At 37.8% G+C, this 13,205-nt stretch overlaps 1 protein-coding gene across 1 annotated transcript; it reads right to left on the reverse strand.

Moving 5' to 3' along the window:
* Positions 1-2,036: 2,036 nt before the first annotated feature.
* Positions 2,037-11,048, reverse strand: LOTGIDRAFT_171784 (hypothetical protein; the record flags this gene model as incomplete). The annotated part of the gene is made up of 14 exons (XM_009048345.1): positions 2,037-2,122; positions 3,617-3,782; positions 4,395-4,530; positions 4,728-4,943; positions 5,512-5,700; positions 6,356-6,552; positions 6,856-7,074; positions 7,392-7,502; positions 7,862-8,015; positions 8,379-8,544; positions 9,120-9,251; positions 9,745-9,900; positions 10,395-10,511; positions 10,805-11,048. 14 exons carry the CDS (start codon positions 11,046-11,048, stop codon positions 2,037-2,039), a joined length of 2,289 nt encoding a protein of 762 aa, XP_009046593.1.
* Positions 11,049-13,205: the final 2,157 nt, after the last annotated feature.

Here is a 13,205-nt window from a genome sequence, read left to right on the forward strand (position 1 = left end):
ATTCCATGTAACCCGGTTTTTTGGACTCGGTGCTTCTCTAGCTCTCTCCCAATGTGCATAAAAGTGAATTCTGAGCACTTTTTTATTTTGCGGAAAAGTGCCAAAAAATCCGGTTTTTCATGGACAAAACTAAAACGCTCAGTGCTTCCAAAGTAAGGCAGATATGGTATCGCGGTTTGTGGCATTGCAAAGCTAAGATTTCAAACTAGTACCTGTCAAAATTTCAGCATCCTATCTCAACTGGTTTGGCCGTGGTGAAGCTGCAAAATTTGGATTTTCAAAAAAGGCAAAATTGGCAAATTTCAACAGGTAGCTACCTGTGGTACCAAAATCCAATTTGGGTCGAATTTTTTTGGTCTCGGAAATCCATGTAACCCAGTATTTTGGACTCGGTGCTTCTCTAGCACTCTCCCAATGTGCATAAAAGTGAATTCTGAGCACTTTTTTATTTTGCGGAAAAGTGCCAAAAAATCCGGTTTTTCATGGACAAAACTAAAACGCTCAGTGCTTCCAAAGTAAGGCAGATATGGAATCGCGGTTTGTGGCATTGCAAAGCTAAGATTTCAAACTAGTAACTGTGAAACTTTCAGCATCCTATCTCAACTGGTTTGGCCGTGGTGAAGCTGCAAAATTTGGATTTTCAAAAAAGGCAAAATTGGCAAATTTCAACAGGTAGGTACCTGTGCTACCAAAATCCAATTTGGGTCGAATTTTTTTGGTCTCGGAAATCGATGTAACCCGGTTTTTTGGACTCGGTGCTTCTCTAGCTCTCTCCCAATGTGCATAAAAGTGAATTCTGAGTACTTTTTTATTTTGCGGAAAAGTGCCAAAAAATCCGGTTTTTCATGGACAAAACTAAAACGCTCAGTGCTTCCAAAGTAAGGCAGATATGGTATCGCGGTTTGTGGCATTGCAAAGCTAAGATTTCAAACTAGTACCTGTCAAAATTTCAGCATCCTATCTCAACTGGTTTGGCCGTGGTGAAGCTGCAAAATTTGGATTTTCAAAAAAGGCAAAATTGGCAAATTTCAACAGGTAGCTACCTGTGGTACCAAAATCCATTTTTGGGTCGAATTTTTTTGGTCTCGGAATTCCATGTAACCCGGTTTTTTGGACTCGGTGCTTCTCTAGCTCTCTCCCAATGTGCATAAAAGTGAATTCTGAGCACTTTTTTATTTTGCGGAAAAGTGCCAAAAAATCCGGTTTTTCATGGACAAAACTAAAACGCTCAGTGCTTCCAAAGTAAGGCAGATATGGTATCGCGGTTTATGGCATTGCAAAGCTAAGTTTTCAAACTAGTACCTGTCAAAATTTCAGCATCCTATCTCAACTGGTTTGGCCGTGGTGAAGCTGCAAAATTTGGATTTTCAAAAAAGGCAAAATTGGCAAATTTCAACAGGTAGCTACCTGTGGTACCAAAATCCAATTTGGGTCGAATTTTTTTGGTCTCGGAAATCAATGTAACCCAGTATTTTGGACTCGGTGCTTCTCTAGCACTCTCCCAATGTGCATAAAAGTGAATTCTGAGCACTTTTTTATTTTGCGGAAAAGTGCCAAAAAATCCGGTTTTTCATGGACAAAACTAAAACGCTCAGTGCTTCCAAAGTAAGGCAGATATGGAATTGTGGTTTGTGGCATTGCAAAGCTAAGATTTCAAACTAGTAACTGTGAAACTTTCAGCATCCTATCTCAACTGGTTTGGCCGTGGTGAAGCTGCAAAATTTGGATTTTCAAAAAAGGCAAAATTGGCAAATTTCAACAGGTGGTACCAAAATCCATTTTTGGGTCGAATTTTTTGGTCTCGGAAATCGATGTAACCCGGTTTTTTGGACTCGGTGCTTCTCTAGCTCTCTTCCAATGTGCATAAAAGTGAATTCTGAGCACTTTTTTATTTTGCGGAAAAGTGCCAAAAAATTCGGTTTTCATGGACAAAACTTAAACGCTCAGTGCTTCCAAAGTAAGGCAGATATGGAATCGCGGTTTGTGGCATTGCAAAGCTAAGATTTCAAACTAGTACCTGTCAAAATTTCTGCATCCTATCTCAGTTGGTTTGGCCGTGGTGAAGCTGCAAAATTTGGATTTTCAAAAAAGGCAAAATTGGCAAATTTCAACAGGTAGCTACCTGTGGTACCAAAATCCATTTTTGGGTCGAATTTTTTTGGTCTCGGAAATCGATGTAACCCGGTTTTTTGGACTCGGTGCTTCTCTAGCTCTCTTCCAATGTGCATAAAAGTGAATTCTGAGCACTTTTTTATTTTGCGGAAAAGTGCCAAAAAATCCGGTTTTTCATGGACAAAACTAAAACGCTCAGTGCTTCCAAAGTAAGGCAGATATGGAATCGCGGTTTGTGGCATTGCAAAGCTAAGATTTCAAACTAGTACCTGTCAAACTTTCAGCATCCTATCTCAACTGGTTTGGCCGTGGTGAAGCTGCAAAATTTGGATTTTCAAAAAAGGCAAAATTGGCAAATTTCAACAGGTAGCTACCTATGGTACCAAAATCCATTTTTGGGTCGATTTTTTTTGGTCTCGGAAATCGATGTTACCCGGTTTTTTGGACTCGGTGCTTCTCTAGCTCTCCCCCAATGTGCATAAAAGTGAATTCTGAGCACTTTTTTTTGCGGAAATGTGCCAAAAAATCCGGTTTTTCATGGACAAAACTAAAATGCTCAGTGCTTCCAAAGTAAGGCAGATATGGAATCGTGGTTTGAGGCATTGTAAAGCTAAGATTTCAAACTAGTACCTGTCAAAATTTCATCATCCTATCTCAAGTGGTTTGACCGTGGTGAAGATGCAAATATTTGATTTTCAAAAAAGGCAAAATTGGCAAATTTCAACAGGTATCTACCTGTGGTACCAAAATCCATTTCTGGGTCGAATTTTTTTGGTCTCGGAAATCGATGTAACCCGGTTTTTTGGACTCGGTGCTTCTGTAGCTCTCCCCCAATGTGCATAAAAGTGAATTCTGAGCACTTTTTTTGCGGAAAAGTGCAAAAAAATCCGGTTTTTCATGGACAAAACTAAAACGCTCGGTGCTTCCAAAGTAAGGCAGATATGGAATCGCGGTTTGTGGCATTGCAAAGCTAAGATTTCAAACTAGTACCTGTCAAAATTTCATCATCCTATCCCAAGTGGTTTGACCGTGGTGAAGCTGCAAAATTTGGATTTTCAAAAAAGGCAAAATTGGCAAATTTCAACAGGTAGTACCAAAATCCATTTTTGGGTCGAATTTTTTTGGTCACGGAAATCGATGTTACCCGGTTTCTTGGACTTGGTGCTTCTCTAGCTCTCCCCCAATGTGCATAAAAGTGAATTCTGAGCACTTTTTTTTTTGCGGAAGTGCCAAAAAATCCGGTTTTTCATGGACAAAACTAAAACGCTCAGTGCTTCCAAAGTCAGGTAGACATGGAATGGAATACAAATAAAACACAATAAAACAATCAACAATAACATGGATTAGGATCATCATAGCAGGCTACCTAACATCGATTAGATTATTTACAGATTTACTGCCGCCTGCAAAGGTCATTCATCTACCTTATGTGGACAAGAATGACCGTTTTAGCTTATGTCAACCCTTCAAGATCATCAATGGCAAAAGATGACCTTCCGTTTACCTTTTATCAGTCGAACTCTTCCCTTCAGTAACTCAGAGCATCTCTGTTGTTCTTCTGTGGGCCTACTCTCGGAGGCGGTAATGATGCCGTAGGTTATTAATGTTTTATGGAGTCTGTCTTCCAAACTCATGTCTGACTGGTCTCTTATTAAACAGTATACAAACATCTATAATAAAGCACCAGCAAAGCACATTTACCAAAACATTATTGTTGATACAGTTTAAGCACCTAAAAGAACTTTGGCATACCTTGTTTCGTCTCAATGTGCACATCCGTTACATAACGAGGTGGGACCGACCTCCAATTATCAATGATACCAAACGGTTTACTCATGACAATGACTTTGTCTTTTGCATACTTTATGGGTATAACTAGTGGCTCAACTGGATGAGTAGGGTCCAGTGGACTTTTGTAGGTTGCCCCCTCCCTCCAAGTAATTTTGTTAATTAATCAATTAATTACCTGTTTTTTTTGGGAGTGGGGCCCGTTCAACCAGTCCCGTTGGTAGTTTAGCCACTGTGTATAAGTATTTGCTTTACCAGCTGAAGGATGAGGTCAACCCAGTTCAACTGAACTTTCCGCTCAGGAAGAAAAGCAAGAAAGGCGGATTGTCATTCGTTAGTTCAATTCCGCCATGAGCAAGCAAAGCAACACATCTTCTACTCAATCTTTGTTACTATTTTGATAAAACGTAATCTTTTTTCGCGAGGATGCAAAACCTCTTGAGACACCAGGTCCGCAAAAAAATGGACTTATAAATAGTGTGACTTGAAAATACCTTTGTGGATAAGAGTAGTTCTCGTAGAATGAAGGCACCAAGAAAACCAGTAGCACCAGTCAGTAAGATTCTTCCACTTTGGAAATGATGACCATAGTGAAATGTTCTCCAAAAGGCACGAAGCTGCATATCTATACTATAAGACCATAATTTAGAATGAAGGCCCACATTGCTTTGGTCGTATATTTATGATGGAAAATATGACGTGATATTGGTATAAAACTTTTAGTTAATCATTGGCTTTTATTTGGAAGCGAAGCACACAATCTATTCTCAAAAGCATGCGATGAGTACATAGTTCAAGATGCCATTTGAGATCCATACAAAACTTACATTATAGAACGTTGGTCGTGTTTCTCAACTTCAGCCGGTAAATCCAATACAGGAACATCGGTATCAGTGTCGTCAAGAGCAGCTACTCCGAATTTGCTATCTATCAGCTTAGCAAAGCCTTGAACCGTTGGGAAAGTGAACAGTTCTTTGACGCTTACATTTACTTTATATTCTTCTCTAACTTTATTCAGGAGCTGGGCGGCCAGTAGAGAATGACTGAAGAACAGATGCTTAATTTCAAAACACAACCGAATAAGGATATCATATAAGTCACAGGATTGGTTTTGAAACAGTGGTATATTAATACACATATTTGTTGGTAAAATGAATTTTTGGACATAATCCCAAACTTTATTTTTATGAAAAAGCTCTACTTAAATGAACCGTTCTCCCTTGCAATTTATAGCAAAAAATATAATAGAATTTTTAAAAAAAAAATACGTAAGTTATTTTATATTTATTCCATTCATACTTGAGACCTTGTCAAGCTTGAGCTGGATATCCAAGATAAATAAGGTAACCTTTTGAAATTCGAACCTTCAGTATTCATATAAGGATCATTATGAAATACTTGCTCGCTTATAATTGATATAATTCCTCTTGTGAAAATTTCATTAGCTGCTACTTATGTTTCGCCATCATGTTGTTTTTGGATTTCGGGTTTCGTTCTGTGGTTCGGATTGTTAGTATTTGCTTTTTTTTTTCGTCCTATTTTAGTGGGACGAATTAAGAGTCGATTTATGGCAGTGACCGCCACATACCGGAATAGAGTACATCAACTTACCCTCCCATATCGAAGAAGCTCTCCTCAATATCAATATCACTAATAGAAAGCACTTGACTCCAGATCCTAGCAAGACTGGTCTCTGTTGGTGTCTTTGGTTTCCCATCAGAATCCTCACCAACAGTTTGTCGATCTAGAGGTGGAAGAGCTTTAGTGTCCAGTTTACCAGACGCTTCTAAGATTGGAATTCTAAAGAAAATAACATTGCAGTTAAGTCTAAAGTCTACTGAGGATAAAGCTGTCCATGGATTTCCTTAACATAAAATCATTGCGCTTACTCCAAAAAATCTAATTAGGAGGTCGAAGCATATCTTGCTCATGCTTTCTTTACTGATTCCGAACTGCTACTTTGTTCCTCACAGAATTCTTTTACAGTGCCAAGCTTATGATAAACTCTCACTTACTTGTGCCAAACTTACCACGAAATCGCACTTACTTGTGCAAAGCTTATCATGAAATCGCACTTACTTGTCCTAAACTGATCACGAAATCGCGCTTAGTTGCGCCTAGCTTATCATGAAATCGCACTTCTTGTGCAAAGCTTATCATGAAACACTTACTTGTGTCAAACTTATCACAAAAATCGCACTTACTTGTGCCAAACTTATCATGAAATCGCACTTACCTGTGCAAAGCTTATCATTAAATCGCACTTACTTGTCCTAAACTGATCACGAAATCGCGCTTACTTGTGCCTAGCTTATCATGAAATCGTACTTCTTGTGCAAAGATTATCATGAAATCGCACTTACTTGTGTAAAACTTATCACGAACACTTACTTGTGCCAAACTTATCATGAAATCGCACTTACTTGTGCTAAGCTTTTTATGAAATCGCACTTACTTCTCAAGTATCACAATAAAGGACGGTATCATATAAAACGGCAACTTTCGCTTCAGTTTTTGTCGGATGTCTTTCTTGGTAATAACTATATCGAGGACAATGTAAGCTATGAGGTACTTATCTTCTCCTTCCTCCCCTCTTACTAACACTACACTGTTCCTTACACACGATAAACTTTTAAATGCATTTTCTACAGCCTAAAATTACAACCAAAGACTATACTTGAAGTTTCTAATCATCCGTCCATAAATTCTATAAGATTTGTCATTATTCTGTCAAGCCTATACCTCAACTTTCTTAATAATCCTTTCGAAAATTCTATGCGATTTGTCAAGAACGTGATTATTCTGCCTTTGCCGCCTTGCAATATACCATAAGCTAGGCGCACATCACGGCTGGTGAATGTGAGCTCCGAGTCCAAAGATTTCACCCCGCTGGATCATCTGATCTCTCTCTGCAATTACACAATTGATTGAGTGAGTTAAACCAATAAATCAAACCTGAACTTCGATTGAGTAACCACGAATTTTGACCATGGAGTCACAGCGTCCGCAGATTTCCAGACTCCCATCGGCTAGAACATATCCCCAGTCCCCAGTTCGATATAATCTGTCACCGATTTTACTTGGTACAGTATCTGGTCGTTTGATAAATTTGGCTGCTTGTGCTTTAGGATTGTTGAGGTAACCTAATGCAAGAGTAGGTCCACCAACATAAATCTGGGAAAAGAATGCACGGCTTTAAACAAGAACTCTAATACTTTTGAAAATACAAAAGGATAAAAGGTTTTCTATGTAGTTAAACTAGTACCCTACAAAAGCTTCTACCAAGGTAAGATTTTTTGTTATTTTTAGTACCACAAGGAAAAACGAAAAGACTTTGTGTGCTCACATTATCGTCGGAACCCCTTATGTTACTCTTCAACTGGATTCATCATCCCAACATCCCTTAGCTAGTAACCTTTATACTTATTTTAGAAACATTATTTTTAGTAGTTTAGCTTGTCAAACCAAACAGAAATGTAAGTTGGATTTACCTCTCCCGGAAGACCTATAGATTGTGGAATCATCTCATCATTTAATATAACAACTTCTACACCAGGTAACAATTGACCAACAGGACAAAACTTTCTGGACATCAAGGTATCCTTAAAATAATATCATCATTCGAAATAATCTTATATTTATATAACCGTGGAAATTTGGTTTTTCAAAAAAATATTGTCAATAATCGTATCACGAATACGGGTTTTGACAAGGTCTTATTGAAGTATGACGAATGGGGGTGTGGTTTGGACACGATGATTGTCCATGAGCTTCCTTGATTGTCAACCAGACAAATTTGAATTATTTTTGTTAGTGCTTAGTTCAATTTTTCCAGACCATTGGATTTTTTTCCAGAGAGGTTGTATCCTGTATTACTCAGTGACCATTTCCAGAAATACTGTGTTGGTGATAACGTGTTGATTTCCCTCGCTATAAGCTCAGCCACATAAGACTCAAATACCTTGTCCTTTTCATACATCTCTGTTAAATCTCCGGCAGCTACATCATGACATTCTGATACACTGTATAGGTTAATGAATCTTATAGTAGGAAATAGTTTCATACAGTTACCAAGTAGAGCTGTCGTTACTACTTCACCACAAAACCAAATTTGTCTGGAACAAGAGTAGAATGCGAGTTTCAACAGATGTCTGTTTCGTATACAGGAAAGAATATGAAAATGTGAATTTGATGATAAATAGAGTGTACGATCTGGGGAAATTTAAAACAGCGGTTTATGATGCCACCAAGGGATAATCTGCCAAGTACATCGTGTAAAACAAAATGGAATTCGAACCAGCTGTACATTGGAAAGAATAATCCGGAAAAGATCAATGCCAAGAGATTTGGCCAAGATCCAGGTGGTAGAAAGATACCTGTGTGTCACTTTTTAAAAGAGTGGTAAAGCGGTTTCTTTCTTTCTTTTCTAAGATAATTAGACGAACAGCTCTGTCATCAAAAATGTTAATTCCACGCACCTGAATGATTGAAAAGCCTTCTGAAGATCGATGTTAGATGTATTTATAATAGTTTCTAGTAGAGACGGTGTTACCAACATTCTGGTGATATTGTTCTTCTCTAATAAATTGGTGACAATAGGCATATCAAATATAACATTATTTGGTATTGGATATAAAGTGATTCCTAGAATGAGATATTGGACAAAATTGATGCAAGGAGAACAGTATCAAACCATGGCGATAACCTCCAAAACAGTCACCAGGACCATCTTCCTTAGAAGGATCAAGATATTGTTATGACATGATAAGTGCTCGAAATGTCTACCCGAAAACAATGATTGCCTCCCTGCATAAATTCTGACAACCGACCCATTCCATGCAACTAAACTGCATACGCCATTGCCCCTCCAGAAATATTAATTGCCCCTCAGAACAATCAACTCTACGGGTCTGGTATTCATAATCTTCTGAGGCCTTAATCTGGAAAACTTAACTTTAAGTGATTTAAGTGTTGCAATCATCTGATTGGTTAATCACTAAAATTGGTTTTAAATTTAGTTTTATTTTTCCAATCAGATTACTGTATTTTTCAAAAGCTGGATTTGATCTTATTTAAGTTTTCCAGAATAAGGTCTCTAGTTTGTAGCCCATGCTTGATTTTAGGAGGTATCGATAACAATGGTTGCAGCAGTACTTGTCGAGTATCATGAAGTCAGTTAGAGGAAGCGATCCAATGTGATTTTCAGAAGACCTGCCTACCTTTCAACAATGGTCTGAGTAGTTCCCAAGTAAAAAAAATATTACAAGCTTCTCTGTCATCATCTTGGTAAGGATAGGCTTCATGTCTCCATGTATATGAGAATACAGCGCCACGATGAGGACACATAATGCCTACAAAGAACCAAAATAGTAGGGACGAAGATAAATAGATGTATGTACAGTGAATCCTTTATTAAGCAATCACCTTCAATATGCGACCACAATAAAGAACCGCCATAATAACTTTGAAATATAATTTACGACTGATAAGCGACCACCTTCTAACGCGACCACTGACCATGTATTTACACTGCCATGAACTTAATATGAGTCAATTAAGCGACCATAACAAGTTTTAAATCTCGATTAAGGTCCTTAGAAACAAAAAGAATATCATGAGAACAATCCTCCCATGCGATCTTCGTTAATGGCAATCTTTCATTTTGCGATGAGCATTAAAAAGGATTTATGTATTGCCGAACGTTCGTCATAATAGTCATTGCATGTGCTATGTGCTATGTACACTGCCCTAAGGACAAAAGATAAGTAACAACAGATTTCCACATAAACTCGACCTGGTGTAATGGGGTATGTTCGTGATTTGGATGTCCAATTCATCTCTTACCTTTAGGTTTGCCAGTAGTACCAGAAGAATAAACAATGTAAGCCATACAATCTAAATGGACATCAGGAGATTTCGGTTTAGGTCTTGATTCATTTTCTGCAGCTAATCTTTCTTGCCAGACTTTATCAAGAATAATGATATTTCTGGCACCACTTTCTAAAATGATGCAATATTTTGTTCAGTCAAACAAGATATAAGTGACTGATGCTAACACTTCCACTTGGTAATGTTCCTTTTTGTTCTGACTGACAATCGTTCAACTGCCAGTTGGTCAGAAAGATCGGTGAACAGAATCCCAGCTGTTCTTATGGATGTATTCGTTGGTGGTTGTTAGGTATGCGAACTAGTACCTGACTAGTGTGGATTCAAGAATTTGATGCTGCCCTTTATGTATTGTGTTGGGTAAGCCACTTATCATATGAGAGCGTATTGGATGTACAATGTCTCGGAATACCAGACCAATTCTAGTGTTTTTTTATAATGCTTACGTCTTTAGCATCGTGATTCCCATATTAGAGTCACAAAATCTCCTAACAGCTGTAAAGAAAAGATTTAACCTCTCGTCGTTGTATCTACGTTATTTTCTTTAATTTGATTGTACTGCAATATGAGGTAATATCAAAGTTTTATTGAAATATAGGAAATCCCACCTTCTAGTATAGCAGTTGTTTCTGGTACAGTCACGACCACATTGGGCTTAGCATCTTCTAGTATGGCTTTCACTAAGTGCTTTGGGTAACTCGAGTCTATGAGTAGATATGCACCACCTGCAAAAATATGGGCAAGAAGTCCGGTAACACTATTTTAACATCGATTCTGTAATTCTAACCACGACAAAATGATTAACCTGTGCAGTTGTCATGTTCCTTTGCTCAAATGTTTGATGCGAACTCGAATTTGGTCCATCAATGTCTTCAATAAGTACATAAAATTATGGATTTGATTGATTTTGTGGCTTTACCTGATTTTAAAGCGGCGATGAAGGTGGTGAAGAACTCGGTGTCAACGATACGTACATAAAACTACTTTATGGGAGATTTGATAGATTTTGTTGCTTTACCTGATTTTAAAGCGGCGATGTAGGTGATGACGAACTCGATGCCTTTTTCTAGATAGAGACCAACCGGGGTATTTGGTAGTACCCCTCTATTCTGTAAAGCTGTGGCAAGAATGTCCGTCCAATCATTCAGTTCTTTAAATGTGACTTCTCGGTCATCCACGGCATGTACGGCGATCCTGTCGGGTGTCTTTAAGGCTTGTTTGGTAAACAGCTCATGTAGCAAACCCAGAGATTCATACTTCATTTTTCCTTCTGAATATTGAAAAAAAAGATGGTAGTTGCATTAGAGTAATAATGTGTGTGTGAGAGAGAGAGAGAGAGAGAGAGAGAGAGAGAGAGAGGAAACAGGACTTGTGTGAATATCATTGTTGAGAGTACCTAATGGTTTTACCCTGACAGCAGCTTCATTGTCATCACTTGAAGCACTTAATCTCTGCAGAATGTTATTCACTACCAAAGAATTCAATTTTTCGGTATGCACCAAAATATGTTGACACTCAGAATAGTGACGGAGTGACAGAATGACGATTATGTAAGGCGTGAGTAGATCCGTCTCCAACTACCCAAACATTTCTCCAAGTGCAAGGGTAGACGACGATTCGACTAGAGATGGAAATAAATAATTGGCTAATGAAATTTTCTTCATATGAATTAATGGGTACATATATAATGGGTGTACATGTATATATATATATTGGTGAATATGGTCCTGTACGTCTTGGTTTGGGTTTCCTGAATATCGGTTAATGACTTGAAATTTGAAAAAAATGTTGCACAGGGGCACTCACGCACGTCGTATGGTAAATTTCGCATATGTTTCCAGTTTATGTCCAATTTTAATTTTTGGGGAAAGGGAAAGAATCCGAAAAATAAAATCAAATAAGGTTTAAGTTCTACTTTTTGCTTTTGATTGCGATAATGAGTACGATTGGCTTCGATTTGTTGGCCCTTTCTATTTAGTGGACGCTATTTCTATGTCAGTTCCTCGTGCCTACGTCACTGACAGTATCCACTAGTTTTATATACATGTAATATACATGTATATAAAAAGATATTCTGCGGGTCTAGGTTCTAGATTTTCAAGAGTGAAATCGCCTCACCGAGTTTTCGCGGCTCACAAGGGAAGGAACTCGTGGATTTAAGTAATCTAGGGTTTTCTAATTTTCCCGTTCTTTATTTTAAACTCAGGCTTTGATTTTATATTACAACGGAGGGTTTACATCAATGATTCTGTTTTATTTGTGTCAAAGGTCAGATGTCTACATTGATTCAAGTACTTTCTTTCTCAATTTCCCGTCAATTTTACGCCATTCATAATCAGGAAATGACAAGACTAAAGTTGACCATAAAGTTATATGCAATTGAAAAACACTTAATATTAAGATTAAGCATTTTTTCAATAATTACTCAGTTTTATGAATTTTCCAATTTTTCAGATTTTACAGGGATTCTGTAGTAATTTTAAGACACCAGGTAAGTTGACTGATGAATATATACTCATATTGACCATTCTTGAGAATTGAAATTCACTTTAAGCCAACGTCTGATATGTGTCGCAAGTTTAATGTAATCACAATCCTTCGGTTCATTGACTAAATCTACATTATGCCTAGATCATTTCCTACGCTCGTAAGACACAAACCGTCATTATATTATATGAAATTCTGACTAATGAATAGAAGATGACATTGTAGTTATTCCTATAGCGTGTCATCCATCTTGGGATGACATTGACGAGGTGAGGCATGCTTGACCAAGTGGATCAGCTGATATTCGGTTGATACATTTTGAATAGAGATCACACAGCTAAAATATGATCTCATTTCCAGTGGCTGCAACAGCTTCCCTAGACGGAGGTACAAATAGAGGTGACAAATGTTGAGGTTGAGTTTCCAAATTCGGCAGCTCAGTGAAATGACCATAGTCACAGGCCTCCCATGGAGCGTTCGAGGGGGTTCTCCAAAAAGACAATGTAAAAATAGAAAAAATTAGGTGCATTCTGACACTTTTCTCTCCCTGCACATACCCCCACTGGCGCCCAAGCTACTCCTTGCTTTTGAATCCATTCTGCGACTCGGTTTGTCAGCTCGACATTCCTTTCAAAAAGTATACATAACCTGTTATTTCTTTTAAATAAGTTCATTATCAAATGATCGGCATCTTATTTATTTTTTGGGGTAACCCTTACCTTGTTGGTTCATAAAACACCGTCAATTTATCCAAGAGTTTTATATCAAAAATAACATCACACTTGTTAACCAAATCGTCACATTTGATGATGTGGGGCTATGACGTAATGTGACATTTTGGGGCAAAGATCAGGGTTCAATTTAGAAATGAATAAACCTTATTATCTATTATTTGAGATAGTTAAATTATCAGTATAAATTGTTTGATTTAG

This window comes from Lottia gigantea (assembly GCF_000327385.1).
Source record: "Lottia gigantea unplaced genomic scaffold LOTGIsca_120, whole genome shotgun sequence".
Classification (NCBI taxonomy): domain Eukaryota; kingdom Metazoa; phylum Mollusca; class Gastropoda; family Lottiidae; genus Lottia; species Lottia gigantea.